The 17,648-nt window shown below is 49.3% G+C and overlaps 1 protein-coding gene across 1 annotated transcript in view; it reads right to left on the bottom strand.

Annotated features, from left to right (window-relative positions):
- The window catches only part of LAMC3 (laminin subunit gamma 3), a 1,037,231-nt gene that overhangs the window by 909,080 nt on the left and 110,503 nt on the right, over nt 1–17,648 (bottom strand). Inside the window, exon 3 of the mRNA XM_069609277.1 lies at nt 13,193–13,323. Within this exon, the coding sequence (XP_069465378.1) occupies nt 13,193–13,323 (131 nt within the window). The remainder of the gene's footprint in view (nt 1–13,192; nt 13,324–17,648) is intronic.

The raw sequence follows: 17,648 nt of genomic DNA, 5'->3' as shown, positions 1-17,648 counted from the left end.
CCTCCTCTACCTTGGGTTACTCCAGCTCTTCATTCCTTGCGTCATTCTCAGAGTTGCACTGTACGCTGCTGAAGGAAATCCCTATTCCCCTTGTGACCTTCTTAATATTTCCTCTTTCCATTCTATGACACTGCTCTACTTGCCAAACAACACTTCGATCGCAGCCTTCTTGACTATCCCGCCATGTATTCAAGGTCCGCAATCATATTCTTCCTACTTCTTCCCCTGATGCTACTCTTTCCTCTTCCCTCCCAACCTCCAACCTTGCTTCTTTCTTTTCTTCTAAAGTCACCCTTCTTCGTTCATCTATTGTCTTGTCTTCCTCTTCCCCTCCCTCCCCTCTCCTAATCCCCCATCTCTCTCTTCTATCTTCCTTTTCTCCCCTTTCTTCTGCCGACATCTCTTGCTTTCTCTCCAAAATCTACTCTACAGCCTCTCTCTCCGACTGGCTTCCTTCCTCTCTTATTCCCAAAACGTATCCCTTTCTTTCTCCAGGGGTGTTGCTAGGTTTGGAAAAGATCCGGGGCTACAGTAATATCGGGAATGTCAGGACTCAGGACTAGCCAGCCTTTGGTTGTAGCCCCTGAGCTTCTATCCGGGGCTACCACCAAAATTACTGGGGCTATAGCACCCTCAGCCCCCCCCCCCCAAGCAACACCTTGGCCTGACCCTACTTTTGACCTTTACCCTCAGTCTTCTACATTTCCTTCTTCATTTAAACATGCCTCTATTCTTCCTATCCTTACAAAACCTTCTCTAGAGCCTTCTCTCCCTTCAAACTACTGACGTGTTTTGTTCTGAAACATTATATCCAAACTTCTCAAGTGTATCATCTATTCTCAAGTCTCTACTCCTGTCAAGACTGTCCCTCTCCTTCCTATCCATCAATCCAGTTTCCGCCCTCTCCACTGCACAGAAACTGCACTTCTCTTTGTGATGCACTTCTCTCTGTCGGTGATGCACTTCTCTCTGTGACGCACTTCTCTCTGTCTGTGACACACTTCTCTCTCTCTGTCTGTGATGCACTTCTCTCTCTGTCTGTGACACACTTCTATCTGTCTGTGATGCACTTCTCTCCGTCTGTGATGCACTTCTCTCCGTCTGTGATGCACTTCTCTCTGTCTGTGACGCACTTCTCTCTGTCTGTGACGCACTTCTCTCCGTCTGTGACGCACTTCTCTCCGTCTGCGACGCACTTCTCTCCGTCTGCGACGCACTTCTCTCCGTCTGCGACACACTTCTCTCTGCTTGCCACTCTAAGCCTTCTTTTCCCCTGGTTCTATTTGATCTGTCAGCCGCTTTTCACACCTGTGATCACTCCCTCCTTCTTCAATACCTTTCCACTCTTGGTCTCTGAGGTTCAGTTATAAATGAGTTTCTCTCCTATCTCTCTAATGGCACTTATTCGGTAACCTGGGCTGGCCCTTCCTCTTCTGTATGCTGTACCCCACGGCTCTGTCCTGCCCCCCTGCTTTTCTCTCTCTATTCTATTCCTCTTGCCGCTCGTCTTTCTTCTTTTGACCTTTTCATCGTCTTTACGCTGATGAGACACAGCTTTCTCATTCCTTTTCTTCATTTTCTCCGTCTATTCATTCTACTCTCACCCCATGCCTTCTTGCTATTCAGTCTTGGATGCCCGGCTACTTCCTCATCTCAATCCCTTCAAGGCGGAAGTTATCTTCTCCCCTGCCACTACTCTGCCCCCTCCTTTACCTCACCCTTTCATCTCTTTCCCCCTTCCTCTTTCCCTATTTCTCAGTCTGCCCGGAATCTTGCTGTTCTTGACTCTTCCCTTTCTGTCTCCCCATATTTCCACTCTTTTCCCACTCCTGTCGCTTTCACCTTTTTAATATCCGGAAGGCTCGACCTTTTCTCTCTTTTTCTGCTATCAAAATGACTGTCTCATCTCTTATTTTCTCATGCCTCTCCTACTGTTCCTCTCTTCTCCTTGGCCTCCCTGCTACTCATCCCTCTCCCTTCCACTCTATCTACAACTCTGCTGTGTGTCTTATATTTTCTCTATCCTCTCAAAAATCTATTGCCCCTGCTCTTGCCTAACTGCACTGGCTCCTTTTTGTATCGTGTCTTCTCTTTAACTTCCTTTCTCTGGTCTTTAAACGTCTCCATAATCTTATCCCTCCCTATCTTTCTCTCTTATTTCTTTCTTTGTCCCACCATGCTCTCTCCGCTCTGAATCTCGTGTACCTCGTCCTCCTTGCGCTAACTCCTGCTTCTGCTCTCTCTCTCTTGGCCCCCAAACACTGGAACACGCTTTTTCTCCCTCTTCGAGCACTGTGTTCTTTACCTGCTTCCTGCTCATGCCTTAAAACGGACTTGCTTGACTGTTAATGTTTGTTTCTCAAGTTGTTTTTCATGAATTGTACCGTTTAATTTATTTCTGTATATCTCTTTGTCATATAGTGGTATGTAAATAAAATTAAATCTAGAGCCGACTAATCACTCACCTTTCTGTGGAGACCCTGAATTGGGTGCACAGCAACCAAAAAGCCAAGGAGCAGCTCTGTTTCCCACCTTGAACCACCTTAGAGCCGACACAACGTTCAAACCATTGTGTGCCGCTACAGGACCCCCAGAGCTACCTCTGACACTTGTTGCTTTTTGGAACTGCTTTGAGCCACTGACTTAACCATCCTGCACTCTGCTGTCTTCGGGCCGATCACTGCTGCAGAACTGCATTGCATCACTGATCCTCGTCAAACTGATGTGACTACCTTGAGCCATCGATGGACCAATGTCTGCCTGTTCTTCAGCTGATTTTAGCCAATCGCTGCCACAGAGCGACATGACATGGCTGGACTGCCTCGAACTGACCTGACCGTCTCGGCGCTGCCTGAACTCATTGGAAAGTGCATAAAAGTATGGTTCGATGCGGTTGAGCCCACTGAGAGGAAGAGACAGTGGGTCTGTCCCCTTGCATGTTTTTAAGGGGTGTAGAGACAATTTAAGACCCCACCCCTAAAGTTTTTGAAGCTTAACCTTTGAACGGTGTACATTGCCGCAGAACTATTGGTTGTCTATCCCGGTCTTCAGACTCAGAGTACATTTTCATTCAAAAGTGTGCATATTCTGCCTCTTCCTATATGGGTTGCTAGTGTTTTTATTTGTGTGTCTGTATATTTAATTTAACTAAAAACTATAAAACCTTGATCGGACCTTTCTTTTATTTGGGCACTTATTCTACTATTGCTGTTTCGGATGCTCCCTTGCTGGCTCACACCGCTCTCGAGTTCAGCCTGCCCTCGGCCCGCGCTACCCTGAGAGGTGAAGGCGGTGTACCATTCATGTTGTGCCTGTGCCCCTTTGCGACTGGGATCGCTGCTGGTTTAGTCATAGTGCGGGGCCGAAGAGGAGTTTATTCATCTTTGAACTTTTGCACAGCAGTAGTCATTTTGTTACACAGGCCTCCTTCATTTCCGATCACACAGAACATTTAGTGTGCAGTAGGACCCCAGCCGGCCCATAAGATTGGGGTTTTCCCAACAGCACTTTAAGATGAGCAATAGCACCCTTGAGATGGATGGGGATGCAGATTACTAATCTTGCATCAAATCAATAATGACAACCCGATAGTTTGGCAAAGGGAGTCCATTTAATGACAAGTGCAAAAAACAGGGAGTTCATGAATATCAGCAATCGCTCGATCTTCCTTCTCTCTTCAACTCCAATTAATTTCAGAAAAAACACATCATTTATACCAAAAACTCATCATCACCGATGTGTAACTCTTAAAACTTTAGGATATGACTCTATTGGTTCTAGGAAGGTAACTTTAAAATATGCACTATATCTGTATATGGTAACGGGAGTGGGGATTGGATAAACACTGTCAGGTGGGACATCTAAGTCCTTCCTTTAAAATGGCTACTGTAGACGTCGTTGAAAGTATGACGTCTCATTGGTTCTACTGACTATAGGAGCCTAGATTACTTGGTCCACTATGATTGGGTCGGCATTGACCCCACTCATACTTTTCCACTTGCTTAGCAGCGTGCAGAATAGCCGGCCAGGTGCAGGGACCTCGTCTGCGCCCCCAGCTTCCCTCCATCATTGCTACAATCAATCATCACCTCAGTGGTCATGTGTCAATTATTTCCTTGTGGTTGGCCTCGAGTCTGTATGCTTCTTGGTCTTGAAAAGTTTAAGACATCTGGGCATGGCAAGAGTCCATGCGTAGGTGTGAAAGTCTCATCCCTTTGGCTTGCTCGGTGACGTGATTCCGACACCGTGAAATCGTCTTATTCTTTATGCAATTTCGTGTATTTGATTTAATTCTGCCAGTAGTCTGCCATCTGTGGCTTATCTTGACCTTTCTGAACAGAATACTCTGTTCATCTTCTCATTAATTGTATCCACTGTTGGTCTATTTCAGCCAATATGATCTTGGTTTTTTGGCACGATTTACCTTTGTCTGAGTTTTTCTGTCTTTAATTCTCGATTTGTTTGCTGCGAAGCTCTCCTCTTGAGACCTTTAGTAACCTTTGTTTGGTTCTGCTCTTGTGTATAGTGGAATTATACTTCTATAAAGTGCTCCTTTTGAGGGAAATATGTATAGGTGGCGCTTGCCGCAATCTATTTTACTACTAAGCATAAGCAAGTCTCATGATTTCTTGCTTCTTGCGGTTCCTTGCATATGTACACGTTTAAACTAACTGAATATCTTCATCATACATGTGGCATCATTTTTGACAGCTTGACATCAGTTATTTCACTTTAGGCTCAGGATGTCACTTATCCATGGTGTTTCGTCTCTTTTCATTTTTCACAGGTCATCATATCTTCTAGTCCCGGTTCTTGTGATGTCATCATTCGTCTTCCTTCATTCCTTTAGTATCTTTTTAGCTTCGTCGGGTATTGCATTCTGACAATCGTCATTCTGTCTCATGTGTTGATATGGTTTCCTCTATGGGTACCTTACTGTCCAGGTTTTTTTAGGTGTCGGTACTTCAACAGGTGCTGTTCTTCTGATAGGTACTGGACAGAGCCCCACTGCGGCTCTCTGCTGGTTTATTTGCTCATCATACGTCACATATTTCGGCGTGAATGTTCCTGGTACTTCAAAATGGGCTGTAGGAGTGGGAATCGTGCTTGGTACCTCCTCTACAGAGTCACGCAGCCCTGCATTGCAGGGTGGCTCATTCCAAAATGCCGCGCACGCTGCCCCATTGAATCACAACCTGTGTACGCAAACCTTCCCAATCTAAGTGTGTATGAGAGGGCGGGGGCTCCTGCCAGGATAAATCACTGTGTCCCAGGGTACTACACCCCGTTCCTTTCTTCACGCATCCTCCATCAGTCTGGGAAGAGATGCTCTGTGGCACAGAGAAATTGTTTTAAAAAGCCCTGCACCGTAGGTCGGAGCCTTTCTATTTATGGAACTAGCTCCACAAAGCCTTAAAGCGCTGACATCAGATTTGAAGGTGATGACGGAGAAAAATGGAGGAGGTGCCCTGATAACATGGGCAGGGTCCTCCTCCTCCCTCCCCCCTGGGTAAGGGGGAGGGTTGTGGCAAGTGTGCCAAAGGAAAGCAAAAGCCTGCAAAGGGCGACAAAGGAATGGGGCGTGCCAAGCGGCATATAAGCCGGCGGGCGTCGTGCTGCAGGAGCATCCAGCCCCAAGCAGAAGGACTGGTTTTTGTTTTCCACCCTGCATTAGGAACAGCAGTACGACAAGGCATGGCCGTTGATGTCGCAGGATGGCGAGGCAGTGTTTTGGCGAACAGTGACAAGATACAGACTCCGATGAGCCATGGGAAAGCCGTAAGGGTCTTCGCTCTTCTCAGGACCGGCGCCTCTTGAGGGCGTAAGCGGCGGGGGCGTCTGGTGGTAGCAATGAGGGCTCAGCTTCCTCTGGAAAAACAGCACTCCCGCAGACCAGGAACAGCTGCAAGGGCAGGCAGGGCTCAGACACAAAGGGTGGGGGAGTTGGACCTACTGTGGACTTTGTTCAAAAAAGGGGGCAGCAGGTTTTGGACACAGAGAAGTCGCTGCACCTTCAGAACTATTTCACAAAGTTGTGTGCAGTGTTATGAATTTATTATGTTGTGAAAATAAATATGTGTCATTCTGCACCTTACTGGGTGGGAGAGGAAAGAGGCAAAGAAGAATGAGCAAGTGTGATGGTACAAAGATGGACAAATGCCTAGGTTATGACTATTTCCCAACTCTGCTGCTTTCAGGGTGGGCAAGATATCAACCCGGGACCTACACTTTTCAAAATGATTGTCTGCAAGTGCAGCTTTAACCCACTGAACTACTTCTGCTTCCAAGACACTGATTTTACACTTTTGGCCCATTGAGAGGGCCAAGCTCTGTCCGATGTTGACTGACTCTGCCCCAGACCTACTGGCCTTCCAGAAGCACCTGCCGGTCAGGCTCTTCCATACTTTTATTGTAGGCAAGTCTGCCCCTGAGAACCACAGTCAGGGGGCAGGGAGTGCTCTTGGCTAGTGTAGGCAAGTCTGCCCATGAGATCCACAGAGAGGGGGCAGGGAGTGCTCTTGGCTAGTGTAGGTGAGTCTGCCCCTGAGAAGCACAGTCAGGGGGCAGCGAGTGCTCTTGGCTAGTGTAGGCGAGTCTGCCCCTGAGAACCACAGTGAGGGGGCAGGGAGTGCTCTTGGCTAGTGTAGGCGAGTCTGCCCCTGAGTACCACAGTGAGGGGGCAGGGAGAGCTCTTGGCTAGTGTAGGCAGTTCTGCCCCTGAGAAGCACAGTGAGGGGGCAGGGAGTGCTCTTGGCTAGTGTAGGCGAGTCTGCCCCTGAGTACCACGGTGAGGGGGCAGTGAGTGCTCTAGGCTAGTGTAGGCGGTTCTGCCCCTGAGAAGCACTGTGAGGGGGCAGGGAGTGCTCTTGGCTAGTGTAGGTGAGTCTGCCCCTGAGAAGCACTGTGAGGGGGCAGGGAGTGCTCTTGGCTAGTGTAGGTGAGTCTGCCCCTGAGAAGCATGGTGAGGGGGAAGGGAGTGCTCTTGGCTAGTGTAGGTGAGTCTGCCCTTGAGAAGCACGGTGAGGGGGCAGGGAGTGCTCTCGGCTAGTGTAGGCGAGTCTGCCCCTGAGAAGCACTGTGAGGGGGCAGGGAGTGCTCTTGGCTAGTGTAGGTGAGTCTGCCCCTGAGAAGCACGGTGAGGGGGAAGGGAGTGCTCTTTGCTAGTGTAGGTGAGTCTGCCCCTGAGAAGCACGGTGAGGGGGAAGGGAGTGCTCTTGGCTAGTGTAGGCGAGTCTGCCCTTGAGAAGCACAGTGCGAGGGCAGGGAGTGCTCTTGGCTAGTGTAGGCGAGTCTGCCCTTGAGAAGCACAGTGAGAGGGCAGGGAGTGCTCTTGGCTAGTGTAGGCGAGTCTGCCCCTGGGGGCAGTGCACTTTGTAAACGGAATCACTGCTTGGGGGACTCTAGGCAAGTTGACACCGTGCAAGTCTTAGTTGGGAAGGAGCATATAGTCTGATATTTATCCTTCTGGGTAACTGGGATTGCCACCAAGGGTGGCCAGCTTTGCCCAGCTCTGCCATCAATCAGGTGTTTCCATTAGTTGTGCCAGCCACACAGTGGAAAGCAGGACTATGACACACAGCTGTGGCTGAAGCAACATGAAGGTGGCACGAGTAACCGGAATGGGAGTTTCAGAAGATATGACTAAGGCCTCGTGACGCTTAAAGACCCTCTCGGAAAGAAGATCCCAGAAAAAAGACTGAGGCCAGTGAGGCTCGCAGAGTTCCCAGCTCATAAACGTGCCTCATAAAATGTGGGGCCCGATTACATTATGTACCAAAATCCTAATGAGGTGGACGAACACAATAGCAGCGCTGAATTATTTCAGAATAAAAGTCAGCGTTCCACTAGTGAACTCAGGAAATAGCCTTTGCCCCAGGCCCCGGGCCATACAAAGTACGGCGCGATGGAGGGCCTGGGGGGATTAGGCGCGGGGTGGGGGCGAAATGGCGTGAAAGTACAAGGGGAGGGGCAGCCAGGTGGTGCCCCCACCCCAGCATTGCCAGGGCAGCAGCCAACAACACCAGGAAAGGTGTGAGGGGAAACGGCAGGGGGGCTGGGGGAAGTACGGCCCCCAAAGGGAATAACAAAAGGGCCAAGAGGTATAAGTAGGGCCCAACAGAAGGGGAAAGCACAATCCAGTTAAGAAGCTCACCTCACTCGGGTAAGCTTCTAGGGCCTGGAAAAGGGGGAGAGGAAAACTTTTTGCCACCCAACCCACCCTGCAAGTACGAAAGAAGACGAAGCAAGGAGGAGCCGGAACGCCGAGTACTTACTTTGTTACACGGTAGAAGAAAGTCGTAGGCAGCAATTGTCCAGAAACAGATGCCCGAGGGTAACAGAGACTTGCTGAGGAGAAGGTTGGCATCTCCAACCCTGGACACAAAGTGCCCAAAAGCACATAAGTTATGTATTTTTTGGTTGTGTATTTTCTGTAGAAAATAAATGCCTACGGCCTATAGTTTTTCCACAACAAAACTGTCTGTAATGCATTCCATACTATAGGAGATAGGGAACAAGAGCAAAGGGAAGCCCCCACTACACAGCCTATACACCCAGCAAACGTGCATCTTCATGGCGCCCACATCACTGCCTGCCCCTCCCCCCACCCCCGGAAACCGCACACCTCCTCCTCCTTCCCTGACGCCGCGATTCAGTGTGCCTCCGGCTCAGTCCCCAGACATTTGCCATTGTCCTCTTACGCTAATCCTCTTTCCCCCAGCATTGTGTCATTTACTCCCACACTTCTGTGGGCCCCAAGGGCCAGTCCCTGGACATTTACTATTCTCCCCTTGCACTAGTCCTCTTTCCCCCAGTGTTGTGCATTTACTCCTACGCTTGGGTGTGCCCACAGGCTCAGCCATTGACCATTTACTATTCTCCCCTTGCACTAGTCCTCTTTTCCCCAGTGTTGTGCATTTACTCCTACGCATGGGTGTGCCCACAGGCTCAGCCATTGACCATTTACTATTCTCCCCTTGCACTAGTCCTCTTTCCCCCAGTGTTGTGCATTTACTCCTACGCTTGGGTGTGCCCACAGGCTCAGCCATTGACCATTTACTATTCTCCCCTTGCACTAGTCCTCTTTCCCCCAGTGTTGTGCATTTACTCCTACGCTTGGGTGTGCCCACAGGCTCAGCCATTGACCATTTACTATTCTCCCCTTGAACTAGTCCTCTTTCCCCCCGTATAGTGTCATTTACTCCTATTCTTGGGTGTTCCCTAGGCTCAGTCCTTGGCTATTTACTACTCTCCCCTTGCACTAGTCCTCTTTCCCCAAGTATTGTGCCACTTACCCCTATTCTTGGGTGGGCCCAAGACTCAGTCCTTGGGCATTTACTCTTCTCCCCTTGTACTTTTCCTCTTACCCCCAGTATTGTGTCACTTACTCCTCTGCTCGGGTCTGCCCCAGGCTCAGTCCTTGGCTATTTGCTACTCTCCCCTTGCGCTAGTCCTCTTTCCCCCAGTATTGTGTATTTACTCCTATGCGTGGTGGGCCCCAGGCTCAGTCCATGGCTATTTACTACTCTCCCCTTGCACTAGTCCTCTTTCCCCAAGTATTGTGTCACTTACTCCTCTGCTCGGGTCTGCCCCAGGCTCAGTCCTTGGCTATTTGCTACTCACCCCTTGCACTAGTCCTCTTTCCCCAAGTATTGTGTATTTACTCCTATGCGTGGTGGGCCCCAGGCTCAGTCCATGGCTATTTACTATTCTCCCCTTGCACTAGTCCTCTTACCCCCAGTATTGTGTCACTTACTCCTCTGCTTGGGTGGGCCCCAGGGCTCAGTCCTTGGCTATTTGCTACTCTCCCCTTGCACTAGTCCTCTTTCCCCAAGTATTGTGTCATTCACTCCTACTCTTGGGTGGGCCCCAGGCTCAGTCCTTGGCTATTTGCTACTCTCCCCTTGCACTAGTCCTCTTTCCCCAAGTATTGTGTCACTTACTCCTCTGCTCGGGTCTGCCCCAGGCTCAGTCCTTGGCTATTTGCTACTCTCCCCTTGCGCTAGTCCTCTTTCCCCCAGTATTGTGTATTTACTCCTATGCGTGGTGGGCCACAGGCTCAGTCCATGGCTATTTACTACTCTCCCCTTGCACTAGTCCTCTTACCCCCAGTATTGTGTCACTTACTCCTCTGCTTGGGTGGGCCCCAGGGCTCAGTCCTTGGCTATTTGCTACTCTCCCCTTGCACTAGTCCTCTTTCCCCAAGTATTGTGTCATTCACTCCTACTCTTGGGTGGGCCCCAGGCTCAGTCCTTAGCTATTTGCTACTCTCCCCTTGCACTAGTCCTCTTACCCCCAGTATTGTGTCACTTACTCCTCTGCTCGGGTCTGCCCCAGGCTCAGTCCTTGGCTATTTGCTACTCTCCCCTTGCACTAGTCCTCTTTCCCCAAGTATTGTGTCACTTACTCCTCTGCTCGGGTGTGCCCCAGGCTCAGTCCATGGCTATTTACTATTCTCCCCTTGTACTAGTCCTCTTACCCCCAGTATTGTGTCACTTACTCCTCTGCTTGGGTGGGCCCCAGGCTCAGTCCATGGCTATTTACTACTCTCCCCTTGCACTAGTCCTCTTTCCCCCGGCATTATGTATTTTCTCCTACGCTTGGGTGTGGCCCCAGGCTCAGTCTTTGCCCATCTCTATTCTCCCGTTGCACCATTCCTCCTCCCCCCGATACCCTCTCATTTGCCCTTCGCTGCCGTTTCTCTGCTAAAGAGTCTCGGTTCTTCTCGCTCTCTTCCTTCGGGCCACCTTCATGTGTCTCTCTCTCCTTCTTTCTGCCACTAAGCGCTAGATGCTCTCATCCTCTCCATCCCAATTCCCCCAAAGCGGTGATGCTCTTCTTTGCTGCCCCCTCCCCTCACTGCCTTCCCGCTTCTCCTATTTTCTTCACTCCTGACTCGCTCTCCCGATTCTTAATCTTCCACTCGGAATCTTGGGGTCACCTGTGATCCTTCACCCACTTTCTCAGATCACATTTGCTCGTTCTTCTCATCTTCCGCTGTACAATATCTGCAGAGCCCCCCCCCCCTTCTTACACTCTCCTCTTACAAAAGGTGATGCCCAAAAAACCGAATCAGAAAACAACGGGGCTGAAAAGATCGACATGTTTGGTCGATTTTTTGCACATTTTTATTAAAATGTAGATGGGATGGGCTAAGGGTATAACTTAAGGCTGGGGGATGTGGGGGGTGGGGGATCTCCCCCAAATTATTTTAAAAGTGCTAAAAACCCAAAACATGTTTGTAATTTGACCCAAAAAACCTGTTTACTTCGACTGCGTTCTTTTTTTCTGTTTTCTTTCAGGTAGAGATCCCTTGCAATATGCGAAAAAACTCGCTCTCATGCCTGAGCTCCTGTTGCACTCTTCCTTTGGGCCCCCCTGCACACACGCTCTCTCCTGCAGTATCTTTTGACATATTCTCTCCGTGTCCTCTTTGTTCTCGTATCTCTCCTTCTGGGTTTCTCTGCCAGTCTCCAGCTTCATTTTCTAGGTATGGCCTTGCACCTCCTTCCCTTATCGCTGTGTATTCTCCTCGGCTGTCCCTCACCCTCCCTGTGCTCAGACCAGTTTCCACTCATTCTCTCTTCTCGCTCCTACATTCTGGAATCCTATACCTCTGTCTTTGGGTTCTGCAATGGCTGATTTCTGCATCTTCTAAACGCTAACCATAGCTTCACGACCATTGCTATCCTAGGCCATTTTGGTAGCACTTACTTAATTTCTTGTACATGTAGTTCTGTCAAAAGCTATTTATAAATAGAGAGAAATAAATAAATAAATGTGCACAGAGCTAAGGTGTATACACTGGAAATCAAGCATGGAGGGATAATACTCTCGCATCGTCAACACTGGCAGGTTTCACGCTCACTGTGTGGCTTTCCCGGCTCATGCATGCAGTACAGTGCGACGTATCCAGCTGGCAAAGCATTCTTACTCAGCCATGCTCCCTCCCGGCACACCACATCATAATATGCCAGCTTCCCCCCGCCACCCATCACAGCTATGCCACCATTTCAAGTTGCTTTTTCATCCTGCATGGGCTACATCACAGTATACTGCGGCATGCCACTTAACACACACTCACTTGCTCAGGGGTAAAGGTAGCCCCAGCCTACCCACACCTCCAGAGTCAACAGCAACCCCGATTGCACCCACTCTGAAAGTGATGACGAAGAAAACACAAAATGGAGGAGTCACGCCGATAACTCGGGCAAGGTCCTCCTCCTCCCTCCTCCCTGGCTAACGGGGAGGGATAATGAGAAGTGCGCCAACGCGCTTATAAAGTCTGCGAAAAGCAACAAATAAAGGGGGCGGGCCAAGCCCCATATAAGCGGCAGGCGTCCGGCGGTAGGAAGCATCCAGCCCCTCCAGCAGAAGGACGCCTGCCGCAACAGAAAAGGATTTTCATTTTCCACCCACCCACCCTGCATAAGGGACAGCTACGGTGAGGCCTGGCCGTTGACGTCGCACGACGGCGAGGCAATGTTTTGGTGACCAGTGACAGACTCCGAATGAGCCATGGGAATGCCGGAAGGGTCTTCACTCATGGGCGTCTGGTGGTAGCAATGAGAGGCTCAGCTTCCCCCGAACAAACGGCGTTCTCCCAGCCCAGGAACACCTGCAGGGGCAGGTGGGTCTCAGACACGAAGGGTTAGGGGAGTTGTGCCTACTAAGGACTTTGTTGGGAAAAGTAGGAAGCAGGTTTTGGACACGGAGCAGTCGCGCACCTTCAGAGCTATTTTCACAATTGTTTGCTGTGATTTTTTTGCACAACGGTACACTCCAGCTGCCTCCTGTCTCTGCATCACACAAACCACTCACCTCATTTCCCAACTGTGTACCTTGACACTAACCCAAATGCAGGCAGCAGGCATCCTCTTGCTGGGCACCAACACCCAGAAAATCCCTGAGGAACACCTCACACAAAGCATGCATACACAAGCATGCAAACACACGCATGCAGGCCAAGGTAACTAGCCCCCTCTGCGCTGCTCTTCCTGGCACCGCTTACCCAGTCACCATCCACCCTTTCTCAGTTTCAGGACCCGGCGCTCCATAAGGCAACAGAACAGAACATCAACAATGCATACGGTTAATATTCATTTGAGAAACGTTGATCCAGCTTCTGGTCATTGCTCACCTCACTTTACCGATCTCCCACCTTAGCTATTTCCATCATACGTTACTCTCTTACCTGCCCCCCACAGAGAAGTCGCTGATGGCGTAGAAATAGGACTGCAGAACCCTCTTGTCTTTAAAGATATCATCCCCAAAAGTGTTGAGCCGGTTCAGAGAGATACGCAGGTCAGTGCTGGTCACCCACTCCTTGAGATAGAGATAGAGAGAGAGAGAGAGAGAGAGAGGATAGAGAGAGAGAGAGAGGATAAGTCAATCAATAAGCAGTGCCCAGATAAGGCAGCACCCTCCTCTCATTGCATGGCTGCTCCTACTGGCGATATAATAACAGCTCCTAACTCTGATCTATGGCCATCAAGGAGCTAAGTGAGCTTCATTGGACGACATCCCACTGACACATAGTAAATAAACCAACACTGTCCAACACTGAGCCCTCGCCACCAAACACATTAATCTACAGTACCAAACCTGGAGGCATTGTCACCAATCAAATCAACCAAAAACCACCCAATATCTATTGTCACCAAGAAAATCAACCAGAAACCACCCATATATTGTCACCAAGCAAATTAACAAAAAACACCCAATATCTATTGTCATCAAACACATTAAGCAAAACAATGCAATCATCAACAACAGACATCACAGATCCCTGGTCACCTGGTACATTAACAACCATCATCTAGTAATGAGTCATGACTGACAGTTGCCACAAAGGCAATCATACATCACAGAGTCATGGTCACTTGCCAAATGAAGAAACATCATTCAATAATGAGTCATGACAGACAACGGCCACCAAGGCAATATCCACACCAGACATCACAGGGACATGGTCCTGGCAAATGAACAAACATCATCAATTAATGAGTCGAGGCAGAAAATTGCCACCAAGGCAATCATCAACCCCATATATCACAGAGCCCTGGTCCCCTGGCAAATGAACAAACATCATTCAGTAATGAGTCGTGACAGACAAAATGAACGCACATTCCTCAAAAACAAAGCAGCAAGCAAAAAAACACCATCACCCAACAACGATCCAATGTCACCAGCGCAATGTAAAAACCCTTAACAAATGGCTAACTCCAAACTCTGAAAGGCACAGGGGTCAAAGGAGCGGGCATGCATCAGCAGGTCACGCATCAGCAGGTCACTTCTTTGTTCACACGCATCAGCAGGTCACACATCGGCAGGTCACTTCTTTGTTCACACGCATCAGCAGGTCACTTCTTTGTTCACACGCATCAGCAGGTCACACATCGGCAGGTCACTTCTTTGTTCACACGCATCAGCAGGTCATTTCTTTGTTCACACATCAGCAGGCCGTTTCTTTGAGCACACACATCAGCAGGTCACGCATCAGCAGGTCACACGTATAAGCAGGTCACACGCATCAGTAGGTCACGCACCAGCAGGTCGCTTCTTTGAGCACACACATCAGCAGGTCACGCATCAGCAGGTCACACATCAGCAGGTCACGCATCAGCAGGTCACGCACCAGCAGGTCACTTCTTTGAGCACACGCATCAGCAGGTTATGCATCGGCAGGTCACGCATCAGCAGGTCACGCATCAGCAGGTCACACGCATCAGCAGGTCACACGTATCAGCAGGTCACACGCATCAGTAGGTCACGCACCAGCAGGTCGCTTCTTTGAGCACACACATCAGCAGGTCACGCATCAGCAGGTCACACATCAGCAGGTCACGCACCAGCAGGTCACGCACCAGCAGGTCACTTCTTTGAGCACACGCATCAGCAGGTTATGCATCGGCAGGTCACGCATCAGCAGGTCACGCATGAGCAGGTCACTTTGTTCACACGCATCAGCAGGTCACGCATCAGCAGGTCACACATCAGCAGGGCACGCATCAGCAGGGCACGCATCAGCAGGTCGCTTCTTTGAGCACACACATCAGCAGGTTATGCATCGGCAGGTCACGCATCAGCAGGTCACGCATGAGCAGGTCACTTTGTTCACACGCATCAGCAGGTCACGCATCAGCAGGTCACACATCAGCAGGGCACGCATCAGCAGGGCACGCATCAGCAGGTCGCTTCTTTGAGCACACGCATCAGCAGGTCACACGTCAGCAGGTCACGCATCAGCAGATCCTTCTTTGAGCACAATCATCAGCAGGTCACACAGCAGGCCATGCATCAGCAGGTCACACATCAGCAGGTCGCTTCTTTGAGCACAAGCATCAGCAGTTCACACATCAGCAGGTCACTTCTTTGAGCACACACATCAGCAGGTCACACATCAGCAGGTTGCTTCTTCCAGCACACACATCAGCAGGTCACGCATCAGCAGGTTGCTTCTTCCAGCACACACATCAGCAGGTCACGCATCAGCAGGTTGCTTCTTCCAGCACACACATCAGCAGGTCACACATCAGCATGTCATGCATCAGCAGGTCATTTCTTTGAGCACAAGCATCAGCAGGTCACGCATCAGCAGGTTGCTTCTTTGTTCACACGCATCAGCAGCACACCCATCAGCAGGTCACTCCTTAGAGCACACGCATCAGCAGGTCACGCATCAGCAGGTCACGCATCAGCAGGTTGCTTCTTTGAACACACATAATCATAAAAGATGCAGGTAGAGACCTAACACCTTTCATTTCTAAGCTTATTAACGCACCATTTATGTCAGGCACTATCCCAAGTAACCTCAAGGAATCCTGAGTCCTCCCACTCCTTAAGAAACAATCACTTGACCTCTCCATACCCACGAATTATAGGCCCATCACAACAGTGCTATTCCTCCTAAAGATATTAGACAGGGTGGCTTACATACAAATTCAGACATTTTTGGAGCAGAACCAACTTCTTGGCACCCGGCAATCAGGATTCAGGCCACAACATGGCACCGAAACTGCGCTTATTGACTTTAAAGCCCAGGTCGATGAGCTGAGAGACAAAGACAAATCTGCCTTACTACTTCTTCTAGATCTCTCAGCAGCGTTTGACCTGGTGGACCATAAGATCCTGTACAACCATCTAGAGTCAGCAGCGCACTTCTCGCAACAAGCCATAGCCTGGATCCAATCATTTCCAAGTAGCAGGACAATGAGAGTCTTCTCTGCCACAGCAGCTGCAGACCCTATCCCCACCACATGCAGTGTTCCTTAGGGGTCCTGAGTGTCCCCCACCCACCATGCATAATATATTTACCAAGCCCCTTTTTGATGATCTGGATTATCTCGGTATCACCTACACTAACTATCCAGACGACACCCACATTCTCATTCCACTTACAGGGGATTACAACAAGGATTTGGCCTTGGTGTATAGAATATACCTCATCATCCAGGCATGGATGGCACTCCATGGTCTATGCCTGAGTGATGACAAAACAGAACTCATTATTCTGGGGATCACGTCTAACATCAACAAACTTGGCCACAAATATACCTCCTTTGATATAGATGGTCACTTGATCAAGGTTGCCAGGGAGTTTAATACCTTAGGTTTTTACCTGGATTGCAGCCTCACAATGGCAAAACAAGTGAATGCAATGACAGCATACACATGTAAACTGATCAGGTCGGCCAAACCTTTCCTCTCAACACGTAGGTGTACTACACTGGCAAGAGCACTTGTGCTGGCCAAACTGGACTACTGCAATGCCCTATACCTTGGCTCCAACAAATACATCACCAACAAAATTCAAATACTACCAAATAATGCCTTGAAAGCATCGCTAGGAATGTCTAAAAGGGAACATATCTCGACGGCAAGGAGACAATCTGACTGGCTCTCCACCATTCGTATAATTAGGCTAAAAACCGCCTCACTAACATTCAAGTGTCTCAACAACGCGGCACCTCGCTACTTGACAGACAGAATTAATAGAAAACTCACTTCCCGACCCACTCGTGAGGCCTACACTAACTGCCTGACAGACCCCTCCTTCAAAATGATGAAAATCGGTTGCAACAGCTTCCCTGTCAAAGCAGCCCAACTTTGGAACTTCCTCACTCCCACCCCCCGTAAGGACATTCAATGTTTATCATTTTTGCTGGGGGGACTGAGTCTGCCCGCATGTACCCTTGACTTAAATCCTGGGTATTTTACCATTCCATCCATGTGCACGAGGTTCATGGCTTTACATTCATGCCGAGGGACAGCGCGTCTAGAAGGGGCATAGCCATGTGTACATATATATGTACTATGGCATTTCGCAGAGAGAAGTCTCCGTTTATTTGAGAGGAATATCGAGGCTAAATACATTCAATTGGAAGGTTTTCTGTACTGTAAGATAGGGATGACCTCATGCTCTGGTCAGAATCGCTCAAAATAAGAAATATAACATATTGACAGACTGCTATGTCACATTGTATTATAGTTTTGAATTGCACCTGATGAGGGGAAACAGAATCCCGCAATCGTGCAGAAACCTGCGTTGTGCAGGTGATGACAGTCAAGGCAGAGAATGTTGAAACAACGACCATTGTGGAAAGAATGTTTACGGTTCCATGTAATAATTTTGCTGTGGAATAGTCGTC

This window comes from Ambystoma mexicanum, chromosome 8 (genome assembly GCF_040938575.1).
Source record: "Ambystoma mexicanum isolate Mex_15411 chromosome 8, UKY_AmexF1_1, whole genome shotgun sequence".
Lineage (NCBI taxonomy): Eukaryota > Metazoa > Chordata > Amphibia > Caudata > Ambystomatidae > Ambystoma > Ambystoma mexicanum.
The sequence above is the reverse complement of the archived record's forward strand: the minus strand, read 5'-3'. Positions and strand labels throughout refer to the sequence as shown.